This window comes from Podarcis tiliguerta (assembly GCF_965153285.1).
Source record: "Podarcis tiliguerta genome assembly, chromosome: 5".
Lineage (NCBI taxonomy): Eukaryota > Metazoa > Chordata > Lepidosauria > Squamata > Lacertidae > Podarcis > Podarcis tiliguerta.
The window spans coordinates 54689679-54706169 of NC_139538.1; the positions used below are offsets into that span (position 1 = coordinate 54689679).

General features: G+C 45.7%; 2 protein-coding genes across 5 annotated transcripts in view; one reads left to right on the plus strand and one right to left on the minus strand.

Annotated features, from left to right (window-relative positions):
• Positions 1 to 1012: 1012 nt before the first annotated feature.
• Positions 1013 to 5115, minus strand: NKX1-2 (NK1 homeobox 2). 2 transcript variants are annotated; one of them, XM_083439757.1, is made up of 2 exons: positions 4726 to 5115; positions 1013 to 1883 (listed from the first exon to the last, which is right to left on the minus strand). In XM_083439757.1, exons 1-2 carry the CDS (start codon positions 4949 to 4951, stop codon positions 1303 to 1305), a joined length of 807 nt encoding a protein of 268 aa, XP_083295883.1. In that variant the 5' UTR covers positions 4952 to 5115; the 3' UTR covers positions 1013 to 1302. The 2 variants fall into 2 exon arrangements, 1 of the variants encoding a protein (XP_083295883.1); XR_014510976.1 differs by lacking the exon at positions 4726 to 5115 and adding an exon at positions 3494 to 3669 and having other exon boundaries at positions 1815 to 1883.
• Positions 5116 to 14440: 9325 nt separating this feature from the next.
• The window catches only part of LHPP (phospholysine phosphohistidine inorganic pyrophosphate phosphatase), a 113533-nt gene continuing 111482 nt past the window's right edge, over positions 14441 to 16491 (plus strand). For all 3 annotated transcript variants that reach the window (XR_014510975.1, XM_083439755.1, XM_083439756.1), the window contains exon 1: positions 14441 to 14659. Coding sequence is in view for 2 of the 3 variants with exons in the window: in XM_083439755.1 (XP_083295881.1) it covers positions 14532 to 14659 (128 nt within the window). In the remaining variant the exon portion in view is untranslated. The remainder of the gene's footprint in view (positions 14660 to 16491) is intronic.

The window sequence follows — 16491 nt, forward strand, 5'->3', positions numbered from 1 at the left end:
CTATTCTTTAATGTATACAGCCCTACTATTCTTTAATGTGAGTTGGTTAAAGATCTGCAGCCAGTGATTATAGCAGTGGTGATCGCTCTCTTTCTACACAAAAGGTAGTAAAACGCCTACAGTATGTTATAGTGTACTTGGTGCTATTCCTGTCAATTTCGTACGAGGTACTATTTTTACGTATGAAGTCTATATTTAGAACCAAAACAAACAAAAAAACACAATACCAGTTCTTGTACATGAACAAAACCTTTTTAGATCATTAAACTAGAATGGGATCTCTACTTTGGTTGAGGTTGTAGTCTGCAGCACACTTATGTCCAATCTTATGCACAGTTATCTGGGAGTGCAGTCCCTTGGACAGTGGGACTGGACTTGTAAATGTGCATAGGGTTGCACTGATTAACATTAACCCACTAGTTACTTGAACCCCACATTTGGTTTACACCGCCCTCTGGTGGCTCCGGACCTACTACCACCAAGCAGGAACATTTGCTTTTAAATACAAGATTGTATGTAGTCCAGTGCACATTTTATTAAAATACTGCCTTCATTTCCAATCTACATTTTGCATATTCCACTGTTACACGCATCCTGTATTTCTGCCTAGGAGTGAATGTAATGTTCAGACAGGATCATGCAGCATGGGTACGCTATAGTATGCATACCTTAGCGTGCATACTGTGGACTGGTCCAGCATCTAGCCAATTTAACAAGGGTGGGAACTGAATTACAGTGGCTCAGTCCATCACAGGGCAGCAGACAGAAACTAGAGGGAGGAGGAGAACATTACAGTGGGGGAACCTTTGATGTCCTTCCAGCCTGTTAAATCCACATTTGTGTCTTCTTTCATTCTCTATAGAAGAATCAAAAGGAATAGCCCTATACGTATCAAATACTGTATAGCTGCCCTCTTTATTTCTGAAATAAATCCATATTCTTGCATTAAAACTCACTCTGGTTTCCGCAGATTTAAAGGAACTGATGAAGTTTTGGTTTTGCTTTTTTAAAAAAAAAAGTTTGGGGTTGGGATATATTCCCGCTCCCTTCTCTTTTCCCACCCAAAGTCAAAACTAAAAAAAAAAAAAGGGGGGGAGATAGGAAAGCACCCATAACTAGGTAATGGTGATCACAGGGTGGAATATTAGAGGGCATGCTCATAAATAACACTTAGGAAAACAGACATTTCAGCAGATGGAGTGTCAAAACTGGATTTCCTTGGTTTGCTTCAACTCGGTAGAGGGTTTGCTCTTCACTCCCGCGCAGGGGACACCTGCAAACCCTGCAGGGAACAGGTTCCTCTTATAGGTGAGGGGTATAAAAGGGGGCCAGGTACGTGGGGCTAAAAAAGGAGGGAAAGGGTCCCCCTCCTGCCGCCAGGGGAAGGGGAGCTGCCCCGGGGAAGAGGACGTTGGCCGAGGCGTACGAGGGGAAAGTCTGGTAGGCCAGGCTGCTGGGGCCTGGCGGACTGGGGCTGCCATCTCCTCCGGGGGGCAATGCGCTGTTCCCCGGCTGCGCCGCGCCGTCGCCTCCGGAGTTCTGTTTCTTCCATTTGGTCCTTCGGTTCTGGAACCAGATTTTGACCTGCGTCTCGGTCAGGCTGAGCGACAGGGCCAGGTTGAGGCGCTCGCACACCGACAGGTACCGCGTGGCTCGGAACTTGTTCTCCAGAGCCACCAGCTGCTCGTAAGTGAAGGCCGTCCGGGCCCGGCGAGGCTTGGCGCAGCTGGGCTCCGCTCGGCGCCTCTTGGACGACGGCGGCGGCGGAGGCGAGCCGGGATCGTCCAGGTCCGAGGACGAGGAGGGAGGGAAGTCGGGGCCCGGCTCCTCGTGCTCCGATGCCTCCAGGGCGGCCGCTTCGCTCTCTCCGCTGCTGCTGCCATCTGGGGAGACACACAAGGACAGAATGAGGCATGGGGCCTTTGCCAACCCGCCTAAGGGCCGCTTCCCTGCCCGGAAGCGGGTCCTCTCCGCCCGGATCTGCATCGCAATCTCCGCGTAATTGAGCACATGGCCTAGTGAGCCGCCCGATGGAGCGGACGCTGCATTCAGTTCAGCTCCATCACATTGGCGGACACACACACACACACACACGGTTCCGAGGGTCTTAGCCCTGGAAACATGCAGTGCGGCTTAAAAAGAAATGGTGCGCATAAAGTCAAAAAAGGCCAGTCACAAGCAATGCTGACTTTTTAATCACTGCCGTTGAGCATACGCAGAGTGCCTTCCCCCCGAGAAGTTGCCAGTGTCCCATATCGGGACGTACAGGGTGCCAGGGATGTGGGGGAAATTGCCAAATACGGCGCATCCCCGTTGCTGGACCCTTGAAAGAAAGTTACTTTCCACATTCAAGTCAATAACTGAACCACAAATGGTTCAGTAAAAGAGGATCTGGGTTCCAAATATGCTTTCCTGGAAGTTAACCCCCTCGAAATCAGTCGGACTTCAGAGAAAGCATGTTTACGATGTGAGCTTTAAAATGAACTTGTTTTTCTTTCAGGGATCTAAACACGTCCGTCCCCTTCCCCCAGCAGATATTCATTTTGTCCTCTCGGCATCGCCCCGTCCGGCTTCTGATGCCTCCTCTGCAGGGACCTTGATTTCAGTTCCAGGCATGCCTGAGCCCAGGTACTTCCAGTTTCAATAAAGGTGTTTCATAGAATCATAGTGGTGGAAGGGACTTCGGGGGTCATCTAGGCTAGCCCAACCCCTGCGATAGTGGAGTCTCAACTAAAGCATCATGACAGATGGCCACCCAACCTCTGCTTTAAAAACCTCAAAGGAAGGAGAGTCCACCACCTGCCTTGGGACTGTCTTTCAATATGATATGGAGAGTGGGGGAAACTACTCTTTTTGGTGTGTACCTAAGGGGGCTTCTGCCCAATAAGACAAGAGCGTTGCAGTGCAACGCTTAAGGAACTACGGGGGACCAGGTTCAGCTATGAAGCTCGCTGGGTCTCCGTGGGCCAGTCACTGACTCAGTCTAACCTACCTCACAGGGTTGTTGTGGGGATTAAATCAGGAGGAGCAAGAACTATGTACCTCGAGCTGGCATATAAATGCAATAAATAAATGGACGGGCCAATAAGACAACACGCAAGACTCTACATAGCCTGAGTCATGAATGAATGACTCGTGTCTGCTTTACCGCCCCATCCAAACTTGTCATTTCTTAAGCAGCCCCTTCCACCAGAATTATCATCTCAGAACTGGGGAACTAATTATGACAGGAGATACAGATATTTTTAAGAAGGGGGGGAAAGTTAAGAAAACTTTTTTTGGTTTTTTTTTTAAAGAGAAGTAAATCCTCCACCTTCTCGCCCACTCCCACCCCGCCCTCCTTCCCGTTCTTTTCCATCTTCTTTTTCCCCGGCCGCACTAATAGAGTTTCAGATTTGTGAAGGGGCGGATCGATAGATGTCATCTATTAAAGGTAAGTTTTAATCGAACAATATTAGGATCAGACGGGGGGGAAGGGGTTTGAAGTTGGTACCGGCAAGCTGTGGGAAGGAGATACGCGGGAGTCGGTAATAGGATATCGATCAAGGGGGAGCGAAGGCATCCTCTGGTGGGGGGAGGCCACAGGAACAATTATCTCGCTTGTCCTTCGCCCGGCGCGTCCCTCTGCCAATCAGGCTGCCATCCGGCCAGGCTGAGCCGAAAACAATCGCGCCGGGCTGCAGCTTCCCGCGCAGACCCGGCTGGGGGCGCGGCGGACTCCGCCGGGACTCCGCCTGGGGGACCGCGCTGCGCTCGCCGTGTCCCCTTCCGCCGCTTCTTAAAGGGGAAACGCAGCCGGGCCGAGGGGCCTGGGAAGCTGCGACCTTCCGCGGCCCCGAGAGGAAGCGAGAGAGGGGAGTGAGGATGCACCTCGTCCGTAATAATAGCCCAATCCAGGCGTTTAGCTCCGCCGCGGACCCTGTCTTGAATGCGAGGAGGATTCACACGTACACAGAAATGAAAAGCAAAAGGTGACTTCCTTCACCAGACCCTGGGGATTCGTCATCCATCATCCACAACATTATCGGTATTTTAATTCACGGCAAGTCCTGTGTCTTTAACAGGTGCAGGTGGGGGGCGGAGATTCAGCTTGCCATCACTGCAGGAGCTTCACCGGTTGAATTTCCGCCTTGCCTGCACCTCTTAAGGGCAGACGGAGGCCGCTGCTCCCGCGTCGCACCACCCCAGTATTGGGTTAAGAGTTTGTTTTAAAGTTATGTTAAGCAGCCTCCGCCCCCGGGGGTTAAAGTTTTACCAAGGAAAAGCTGCGCTCTCAGCCAACAAACTGGGGTTGGACTAGATGACCCTCGGGGTCCCTTCCAACCCTAGTACGCTCTGTGAAACTGAATTCAAGCCAAGCCCCGCGTCGACCCACAAACTAAAAAGTTAACCGTTGCTGCGCATCGTTCCCACGCTTGGTGTCCCATCAAGAAGCACAGCAGTGACCCTGGGATAGTCTCACACGCTCCCCTGCGGTTCAATAGCCACAGATCTATAGGGGGACCATATATGCATGGGATGGTGAATCCCAGTAAAACGCTATATTCTATTAAAACTTTTAATGGGTCACACAAGCCTTTTTCTCCCCCCCCCCCTCTGGAAGTTATGCTAAGAAAGACACTTGGAAGCATCGTTTGCTGCTTTCCAGAAATGGGCCAGCTCGGAAGTTTTCCTGAACCCCAGCCAAACCGCGCGGATCAGATAAAAGCAGGACGCGCCGCCTACCATGATATGCCTCTAGTTTATTCCTCCTGCTGCTCGGGTGCCTTTCCAGGTCAACTCTTCCCAAACTTTTCTCCCGCTGCCCCGCGTGGGGGACGCTCTCCCTTCTCCCTGCTGCTGAGTTGCTCTTCCTGGTAAATTTCTGAGGATCCAGGATGTCCAGTATGGAGAAGGAGATCTTCGTGTGGATGGGGGCTCCTTTGGCCCCACTCTCCGGACAGTCCAGCATTCCCCGCTCCGAGTACCGGGTAGATGATCTGCGACGGCCCAAGCTTGGCAGCCAATGCACCGCCAGGTGAAAAGCCAGCTCCGCTTTCCCTCGGAAGACGCGCGGCTTGAGCCCGGGGGGAGGCTGTCCATAAGAGGCAGGAGGGTCTCCCTCGGATGCACCCAGCGCGGACTTCGGAGAGGTTTGTCTGGAGAGAAGGGGGATCTCCGGGGTGGGGGGTGGGGGGAAGAGGGGGAGAGGAGAAAGAGGAGGATCCAAGATGAACAAGCGAAGGAGGCTGCGATTGGAAGGAAGGGGCTTGCAGTCCACCTACTACTGCCACTTTCCTTCTGCTTCCTTTATTATTCTGTGGTTGTTGGGGTTTTTTAAAAAAACCATAAAACTGCTGCCCGCCCAAACACGTGGAGAAGAGGACAAGCCTTGGAAATGGTATTTTAATCGATGAGATTGCAGCCTTTCCGCTCCCTCCCCTCCTATAGGGTATGAAGTGACAGTGAAACGTGTTTGCTATAATAAATGAGTCACTAGGGTAAGAAGGGAGATGCTCACTTCTTTCCCCTGGAGGTAGATCACAACAGAAGCCTCCGAGGGGATCGCAGGAGGCTTTGTTGTTGTGGGGTATTCATTCGGGAAGAGAAAGAGCTGCCATTCCTTTGTAACCTGCAGTCTCTGGAATTCTGTGCCTTTATAAGAATGCCCAGGCAATACAGAATCTTAAATCTCTAAAAGAAAGGACATCCCAGGCCTACTGTAAGGTCTAACTCTCCCAGTGCACTGTGGGCAACTGTGGAAAACATACGTAGTTGCAAGGGAATGGAAGTCACAAATATACTACAGTGGTACCTCAAGTACTTAATTCGTTCCAGAGGTCCGTTCTTAACCTGAAACTGTTTTTAACCTGAAGCACCACTTTAGCTAATGGGGCCTCCTGCTGCTGCCGCACCGCCGGAGCACGATTTCTGTTCTCATCCTGAAGCAAAGTTCTTAACCTGAAGCACTATTTCTGGGTTAGCAGAGTCTGTAACCTGAAGCGTATGTAACCCGAGAAACCACTGTATCTCTTTTTATAGGTAAGCCTGTGTACCGTCACTTGAGAGTAAGGTCACACACACTCTTAAATGTGGTGGGACTAACTTCTAAGTAGATGTCCATAGGATTGCCCCGTAAGTCCGCTTCAAACCTGCACAACTTTATTTAAAAAGGATAAAATGTTTTGTGTGTTTTTAAAAAAAGAACAAAGCAAAATTTTGAACATTCAGAGATTAAGAAGTTAGAAACATTTCCATGAAATTGCAGAAAATTTAGATGATGAGCACATTCACAAAACCAGGTGCTATTCATCCAAATTATAATCTGGAATTATTCTACCACTTTCATTTCACAAGTGCTTTACAATCTATATCAGCTTTAGTCTTGCAGTACTTGGCACTGTGAACATTGTTATTTCTGTTTTGCAGATGGAAAACAAAGGCTCTGAGAATGGCCTGTCTGGTACCACCCAGTGAGCAGCTTTGAAATGGAACCTGCTTTCCTGGGAACTTGAGCAACTTACTTTCTTCTAAAGCAGCCTTCACCAACCTGGTGTGACTGGTGAGTGATGAGTGGTGTGGGCCATGGGTGTAGCCGGGGGGGGGGCAGGGAGGGGCAGCTGCCCCCCAATCAAGTAAATCAATACAAAATACTTAACTGAGGTTCTGCCCCCTAACATAAAGCCTGGCTATGCCCATGGTGTGGGCCACAACAGATGCCTGGAGGGCACCTAGTGGCAAAGCACTACTCTAAACTATATTGGTTCCCACTGGAATAGCATCTAACCAGCTTCTGGATTGCTAATGTGGAACAGACTCCCTTCTCTCAACAAATAAACATTGTGCAGTAGGGTACTTGCATCCTATCAGCTTTCTTTATGACAGCTCCTAAACTGTGGTATTTCATCTCCAGAGACGTGCATCTAACATCATAATTATTCACTTTTGCTGTATGCTGAAGACTTGCCTCTTTGCACCTGAGTTGTTTAAGACCCACCCTATTTGTCTATGCATACAAATCAGAAACATATATTATTTCTCTTTTATTGGTAATGAGAATTCACATGGAAGATGGCGTCCTGTCCCCCATGTTACCTACAAGTCCGCCCCTTGTTTGCAAACCAATTTGCAATAGAAAAGAGAACCCATTTTGAAAGAAATCCCAGTAGCAAAATAAAGTAATTACAAATGCACATTCTAGTTTGAAAAGCAAAGTGGGCTGCCAGATCTTGAAAGTAAGCAAGAAAATTCAAAGCACTCCAGTAATCTGCAGGAGCAGTTCGAGAACATACCCTAATACCCGCCTTCTTCTCAATGCAGTTTATAATGTGAACCAATGTCCCACCATTTTTAAAAGGGTAAATTAGAAAGTTTTCAAAATCTATCAATTCCACCTGGAAATAGCACTGAGACACTAATGACCCCTCCTCCCCACACCACTATTTTACTAAGGAGTAATAGGTTAGCCAATAATATTGTTAGCTAGTATAGGGTAGGTCAGGGAGAGGAAAATCAGCCAATTACAGTTTTAGTCCTCCTATGCCCAGTGGGTGTTTTGAATCAGCCTTTTAAATGAGAATGTTCCTTTAGTATTTCACATTCAAAACCTGTTATTTCCTCTACTGCCACAGCATTTATCCAAGTTATCCTTTGCAAACCATCTGCTGCTTAGAACTTTCATCTTTGCTACCTTTAGCGCATGCAAATAGTCATCTATTAAAACAGAGTTTTTCAACCTTTTTGGGTCCATTGCTCCATTGACCAACTACATTCTTTCGGCGGCACCCCTGTGGGGCTCAGGAGCCCAGTTATGTCACCCCTTGCCTGCAGAGCTGGCAGCCTCTCATGCTTTTTTGAACACCCTCCCTTGTGGGGTGTTCTGTCTGCCTCCTCTCTTCTCCCCTCTCATTGGGACTTTCCTGGGCAGCTGCCCCTGTTGCCCCTGGTCTCTGAGCCCCAAAGAGAGGTGCCTCCTCCCACTGCCCCACTGGGGCCTGGGAAGCACCCCCTGGCCAGCCCCAGAGGCACCATTCACCCGGAGAGCTTGTAGCTGCAACAAACACCCACACAAGTCTTTGGGAGGCAGAGATGTGAGAGGGCACCAGAGATGGGAAGGAAGGAAAGAGGGACAGAGGCTAGTGTTGCCTGCCGCACATCTGACCATCATTCAAGGTACCCCAATGTGCCACGGCACACTGGTTGAAAACCACTGTATTAAAACAAGCCCAAGCCATTGTGTTCTAAAAACAACATCCAATAGAAGAATTGTGTTAACTGGGATCCTCTGATTAGAATAACATTACAATGAACATTCCTATTCCACCATGTATGGTTGATATTCTGCAGTACCCATACCTATTAAATCTCCTCCTGTAAGCCATAATTCACAAGATTTCAATAACTGATCTTCATTCAGAAAGCACTAAACTACACTGGGAGCTTGGAAATGTGGAGTACTCAAAGGAAAAGGAATGATTGGAGGTCTGTGTTGTAGGAACCCAGAAGTGGGTGCCTTGTTGCTGTCATTTGACAATTGACTGGTTTAAATATTTCTATATATTTCTATTGGGGGGGGAGGGTGTAACCCTCCATGCACACTTTCCTGGGAATAATTAATTGATGTTAAGGCTAATAAGCTTTAGAGAGTAAGTTTTAGAGGTTAAGGCTAGTAAGTGCAATTGAGTAGTCACTGACATGAGTCAGTTTAAGGCTTTTCCAGGGTTGTACAAACCATGTTAATCCGGAACAAAAATCTGGAGCACAAAAGGGAAAACTCAATTTTATTGATTACAGATGCAAGGCAAATACAATTCGAAACAAACATGCAAAAGGCTTCCTCCAGTGGTGGAAATAATTTCCCATCAATGATGGCTCACTGTAACCTCAAGTTGCACCTTCTGCAAAGTGGAATTGAGGCAAGGCTTTACACATGAAACAGGCAGGCAGCTGTGGAACCTGTTGTCCACTGAGTTCTTCATAGCCTTGTCTTCAGTTGATACAACTGGAGTTTGTTGTGTCAGCCACCAACTCAGATGACTTTAAGACATGTCTGATGGTCACACTTTGAGCATCTCCTCTCCTGTCAGGTGGGGACCACTCTCCACATCCTTGTGACTGTTTCCTCCCCCCCCCCGCACCTTTCTCCAAAATGCAACTGGTTCCACAGCACGTTTGTGGGGAGGAGGAAATGGTGGCAGAGCCTCAAAGGAGTCTGCATAGGATCGAACAGTTAGCTCTGGTCTAAGACATAATTCATGTTTGAAAAGTAGAGCCATCTGTCAATTTTGCTTTGTGAGGCATTCGTGGCAGCACCATCATAAACAAGGGAAAGAAAACTCTATACCACAAGGAAGTTCAAATATGTCATGTACCTGTACCACAGTTGTACAAGTGCTCAATATAAATAATGCCAACATATTTGAAAGCTACCTTAAACCTGGACTACCAAATAATGATCATAATTATATCATGAAATTGCCTACCGGTAGAGTAAAAACTGGAAATACAGGAGAAGATATGAGGTGTAAATAAGAAAGAAAGGAAAATAACTGAAGAGAAAGAAAATAGGTGAATAAAGAAGACATACACAGTTAAATAAAGACACATCTCTGTTTCTTGGCCAGGGTGAAAAATAGGCAAAAAGAATGTGATCCACTGGTAAAAGATTCCAGGCAGTGACATAAATATTGTCTGTGGGGATAATCTTACAAACCATTATTTATCTGGCAGTACATATTAGTCTTCTCCCTGGGGTAGATTCTGCCACCATTACTCATGTTGAGAAGCAGCTTACATGGCAATTGGTCCCATTGAAATGAATTACTGTTAGAGATTCATGTAGGTGTGCTTTTACTGTGGTTGAAATTTAAGTTATTTATATATTAATATTGTATATGTACATGTGCATCTATAGGTGTATATGGGAAGTAACAGTATAAGGCTCTGGGTCATATTTGGTGAACATTTCACAAAACATTTCAGAATGAGTGTAATTATTGAAAGGGTTAATCATATAAACAGATACATTAAAATAGTGTAACAGCACAACATTATTTTTACAGTTCAGTACAGCTTTGGACTTTGTGGTGCAACCAATTGCTCTGGAAATAAAGCTCATTTGATTTGTCCTTTGAATTCATAATGTTCTCATACAATTCAGACTTGTTATTTATGAGTGTGTGCTACTGAGCCTATTTGAAAATCAAATATATCCCAGTTGTTTGGATTCTTTTTTCTTTCAAAATAGCCCCCAACCTAACAAACCTGTGTTTATGTTGAAAGACAAAAAGCATGTCAGTTGATATATAGGCCAAAGTGGAATATATTATTGTGAATTTACTGTAATCATTGTTCTAGCTGACTGGGTTTTAAGTCATGAAACAGATAGAGTAACTTAAAAGTATCAATTTTAGGGCTAAAGGGCTTCTTTAAATATTGTCAGTTCACCAACGCACATGCACACACAGTCTCCCTGGATTTGGTTTGTTTTTCAGCACAGGCAGACATTAAAATTCCATCTGAGTGCTGTCTTTAAATTGCTTTGATGCTAGGTGGGTTTCAACCCTGACCTGTCCTGACGGCAAGTGATGGCTGTTACAAGCTTCGGATCAATATTCATAGCGGGTGTCCAGGACTGATAACACTATCCAAGACAATGTTCCCTATCAGTGTGGACAGCTGAGATATTGTACCATTAGTGGTGTTGTTTTAAATAACCTGCTTCTGGGTCTATATAATGAATTTTACAGTTTAGATATTATCTTTAAGAAGAAGCGACTCGTAGCAGTGAGGCAAATCAATGGTTCCAAGACTCCTTGGCTTTTCTTGAAATAAAGTAGACTATAATTCCAACACTGTTTCTTATATATTCTTGAATTGTGGCAAGCCAGTGATTGTGTTAACAATAAAAAGCATCTGCACTTTATCAAGAGAGTAAAAAAAAAAACTCCACACAACATTGCCTAAGTTTGAACATACTTGATAAAATCTCTCATATAGTCATAAAACACCATGGAACGGGCCACTTCTTTCCACAACAAACTAATGAGGTTTTAAGGTATTTGTATAAGGTGGCAGTCTGGTGCTTTATAAACTGAGAGTGGCTAACCTACAATCCAATTAAGACCAGAGCTCACATGCTCACTTTGGCAGTAACCCTCCCTCTATTGAACACAGTGGAACTTATTTCAGAACTAATATGCATAGGATTGGGCTGCCGCACCTAGTTGATGTGTTTTCGTCATTCAGATGGTCCAATTTTGAAGCCACGTCAGATTATATGACCTTTTGGTCAACTCTGGCTCAATGTTGCATAAGTTTTAAGTTACTTATATACTGTATATTCTTTTCAGTTAAACTATTTGGGCACAAACCTAAGAACTCTGGTGAAATGAGTGTTTATAGTCCATGGCCTTGACTGCACATGAATCAGCTAAAATAAAATGTTAGTTTTTGTTGCTATTGTGGGCCATTTATCACAATGCTTTGCATTCAAAAGGTGCTAGGCTGAGTCCCCAGCATCTCCAGGTAGGGCTAAGAAACTCTTGCCTGAGTCACTACTTGTCAGTGTAGAAAACACTGACTGAGCTAGATGAGCCAATAGTCTGACTCAGTATAAGTTGGTTTCCAATCCCAATGCTCCATCAGTATACCTTTGTAAGCAGCAGGTGGGTAGAAATAGCAGAGAGCCCAGATAGCATCAGCTAAACATTAGGAGAAGCTACCTTAAAAGAGCTGTTTGACAGCAGAGGGGGTGGTAGAGGATTTTCTTCGCTGGAGGTATTTGGATAGCCATCTCTCAAGGATGTTGTACTTGCATCCTGTACTGCAGATCTTGGCTGGATTAGAACAGCCTTTTGTGTTGGAAGTGTAAAGAAAAGGAAGGGACTTTTTATCATATGTGGTGGGATTGTAATGAAATTAAAAAGTTTTGGGAAATTATATACAATGAGCTGAAGAAAATGTTCCATCTAACATTTGTTAAAAAACCTGAAGCATTTTTGTTAGGGATTGTAGGAAAAGACCTGCCAAAGAAAGCGAAAAATATCTTCATGTATGCAACAACGGCGGCAAGAGTCTTAATAGCACAAGGATGGAAGAACGAGGAAATCCCGACTAAAGAATTATGGCAAGAGAAACTGATGGACTACGCAGAATTGGCAAAATTGACACACAAACTACGGGACAAGGATAACTGTGACTTTAAAGATGAATGGGAACCTTTTATAAAGTACTTAAAGAAACAACAAAGTGAACTGGACTCCTTGGCAGGTTTTGAATAAATAATCACAAACTTTTTATTGACAATAGCTAGTCAGATAAATTAAGGATCTATACAATTTTGTAACAAGCAGAGAGTAACATTTGTTGATAAACCAGAGAGAGAAGCTGAGGGAAGCCGGGGAAGGGGAGGGGGGTTACTTTATGGGGAGGGTGAAAAATAGGGGGGGGGGTTAAGGCTGATATGTTTTTTGATAAAATGTCTTGTTGAAATTCCTAATAGAAAATATTTTAAAAAGAAAAGAAAGAAAGAACAGCTTTTTGGATCTCCAGATGTTGCTGCACTAAAATTTCCATCGCCACTGACTAAGCTAGCTAGGGCTAATGGGAGTCCAACAACATCTGGGCACTCAAGGCTGAAGAACTCTGCATTGGGTGATTTCCAAGACCCCTTCCAACTGTATAGTTCTATTATAAGTGTTACTCTATTTCTATCAAAAGTCCCCAAGACAACTCACCCAATCTGCATCAACAAGTGTTATTAGAAAGCCCATCAGCTAAGAAGAAAGATGAAGAGGTCTGATTTAACAAAAGTTGCTAATAAAATCTGGCATTTAGATCTGACGGCCCTTTTATGGCACCTAAAAGTGTGCATTGGAGTGGCCCATCTGAAACATCAGAGAAGTTAAGTCAATGGCAGCCGGAGGGGCTTTGAAAGCACCCGGCCACACTTGATATCAGAATGGATCAGCCAACAGTATCAAAAGAGGCAGTACATAGGCACAAAGGTTAAGATGTGAAGAGGGGAAGAGATAAGGATGAGATTTCATGGAGAAAGGAATATACCCTAACAGAGAGATGAGCCCGTAGTTAATCCTGAAATTGTGGTGCTGGTCTGTGAGCCTCGCTGTGTTCCTGTTCTTGGATCATTCCCCACAGCCACACTTCCCATAATTGTTCCTGCCTTTTCATCTCTTCTCATCCTCTCTATCTCATAAGGCAGAGATGGAGAAGCTGCAGCCCTCCAGATATTCTTGGATGCCAACTCCCATCAGCTGTAGGCAGCATGAACAATGGTCAGGGATTATGGGAATTATTGTGTGCGTGTGTTTGTGTACCTCCTAAACTGAGCAAACCACCTATGACCACATGCATTTATTTATTTTCTATCCCACCTTTTTCTCCAAGGAGCTCAAGGTGCCATACATGGTCATTTAATCCCCACAACCACCCTGTGGGGTAGGTTCAGCTGAGAGGTTGTGACTGTCCTCACCCAGTGAGCTTCGTTGCCAAGGAGGGATGTAAACCCTGTTCTCACAGGTCTGACACTCTAACCACTGCAGCACACGGGCATTCCTGCTTGCTATCGCTCGCTAGAGTCCCCATGGGATTGGTTTGACCTCCCTGCAGCAGTGCCCACAGCCAAGAAATCTCCACAACCTGTCACCAGCATTAAGTCTACTTATGAGCCCACCAATTAGCTAAGTGGGTTAAAGCAGGTTGCAGGTTCGATCCTTGTAAGAGACAGCTGCATATTCCTGTATTGCAGAGGGTTGTACTGGAATCGATCCTGGTTGATCGCGGCTCCTGAGCCCCACCCCCAAAAAGCTCAACAACTCTGGTCAATCCAATGGGTAGATCACTGCCAGTTTTGTTTTTTTATATAGTGGGTGTAGATTGCAGTTTCTTGGAAGTTGGACAGCCCTGGATGATCCTCTGGTGGGGTTGCCATCCTTGTTCTGGCAAAAATACAGGGCGGGGCTGGGGGTGTCAAAGTATTTTTCACCTGGTGCTGAAGCGACTCCAAAGCAACCCATTTACAATCTATTGCAACCTAACAGGATCGCCTCTCTGGAATGTTATCACACACACGTGCCCCATATACATAAATTTGTAAATCTCCCTGTGCTTTGCTACCAAGTACATGACCTTTCACGCACACGCATTTGGAGAGGATCCCTAACCTGGCACACTGACAAGCCCTGAAATACAGGGCAAAGCATTTTACATTGAAATGCGAGTCGATCCTGTATTATACAGGACAGGCGGCAACTTTTCCAACTCTGGAATTCTGTGATTCTACGCCCAGCCCACCCCCCAGCCCCAGTGTCCCAGGCAGCGTCGATCAACGCCCGTCTACTCGGAAGCAAGTCAGCAGCGCTCACTCCTCCAATAACTGCTTACAGGCCCTGAGGCGCCGTTCGCAGCCTCCGCGTCGGCGGGCGACTACATTTCCCAGACGCCTCGGCGGGCAGGAAGGGTTTGGGAGGCGGCGGCGGCGGCGGAGAATATGCGCTCTGGTTGTGGGCAGGCTGCACGGGCTGCTCTGGGCGATGGCGGAGTGGGGGAAGCACCTTGCGGGCGTGGAGGGGCTGGTGCTAGACATCAGCGGGGTGCTTTATGACAGTGGAGGCGAAGGAGGCGGAGTCCCCATTCCCGGATCTATAGAAGCAGTGAAAAAGTAAGTGGGGACCCGCGGAGCCCCCAGGCTGCAAGTTTATTGTCCTTCACAGAACTCCTTCCCTCTGGAGAGCCCAGGAGACCTGTCCTCCTCGTACAGCGTACAACCATTTATAATGTCGGAGCCCTTGTGGGAGCTGCGAGGAGGAGGAGCAGCACACTGCAGTCGTGCTTTTTCTCGGCGAGAAAAGGGGTTCAGATAGGGAACGTCTTTGCACTTTGCTTTTCGCACTTGAAAGGGGAAAAATGCCAGGGGGAAAATAAAAGGCGAGATTCCTTCGGCGCGGTTGTAGAGCAGGGCTGCCAGCCCTGGTTGGTTTAGGAACGTAGGTAGCGGCTCCATCTAGCTCAACGCTGTCTACACTGACTGGCAGTGGCTCGCCAGGGTTTCAGGCAGGGAGCCTGTCCCTGCCAGACCCGGAGATGCCACAGGACCTTCTGTAGGCAACAGGTGAACTCTGCTACTGACCTGCAGTCCTTCCCACACAGCTGGCAAGTCATTAAAATATAACAGGTAGGATCTGAAGACTGTCTGTGAGCCACACAACCTCTGAACTGAATGATTCCCTGCCCCCTGATCTCCCCCTCAGGTTGGCTCTCAGTGGCTGTTGTAGTAAATTGACACACATTCTGTACACATGTACACACATTCTTGCTGCAATGGCCACATGTTTCGTCCGCTAATGCTGGTGGTGCACACCAGACATTGGTATACTGCATTTACAAATAACATAGAAAGGTGCTACAATACACTGTTGTTTTTGCTGTAACAGGCTAACAAAACAACTAGAGAATGTATCAAAGTTGCATATCTTCTATACTCGCATTATTTTTAATCTGATCGCTACAACTCTAGTGTTTTCAAAAAAACCCAGCTACCGTTTTAAAATATAGTTGCATAAAGCAATTGTTCCTTCTAATAAACAGAATGAGCATTAAGAGACAACCTTTTAAAAAGTTGACAAGATCAGATGAGCAAGCTGAAGTGTAGCGTGATCTCTAATTAAAATGAAAATAAAGCGTGTTTTGTAAAATATATATTAACTGTTGAGGTATAATCCCTAAAAATAAGTGTCTGGCAAAAATGCAGTTAATTTATCCAGAATTAACATTAATTTTCAGGTATACTTTGAATTACAGGGAAGGGGGGCAGGACAAGGTCTCTTGTCAAATCTAGTTGTGCTTGTAGGAAAAACCATATTTTTTTGAAGTAGAAAAAGCATCAGGCAGGTGATCATATTGTGGCATCTTTGTCCTGTTAGAGTTTCCTAGTGTGGTGACTATTGAGTTGATTCCTTTTCTTTACTGCCTGGGGGTACAAAAAATTCATTGCTGCTGAGAATAATGGCTACTTCTCCTTCACAGAAAATGGGGTGGCAGTATTAACACTGATAGGAATATGAAAAATAGAATCATGAACATACAGGGGCCATCTAGTTATCCTTTGCTGTGCGGTGCAGAATCACCCTTGTATCAAGCCCCTACAGATGAATTCATGCAGTCCAAAATATTATGTATCTCAGACAAATATGTGGCAGAAAAATTCATTGAAATTACTTCTGTAACAAGTCAATCTACAACCCAGTGGGCAAAGTCAGAAAAACAACAACCAACCCAGGGTTGCTTACCCAGAAAGGATTCTTCCTCCTGACTCCACATATGATAATCAGTTAAAGCTTGAGTGTGAGTAAACTAAACCCTCTTTCTTTCTTATAGACTTCCCAAGACAATTTACATTAATAATAAAATTTCATTAAAACATACAGTGTGAATCACAATAAAACCTTTTAAATAAGCTGCTGAGTCATCTAATGGAAAATAACTGGTACAATC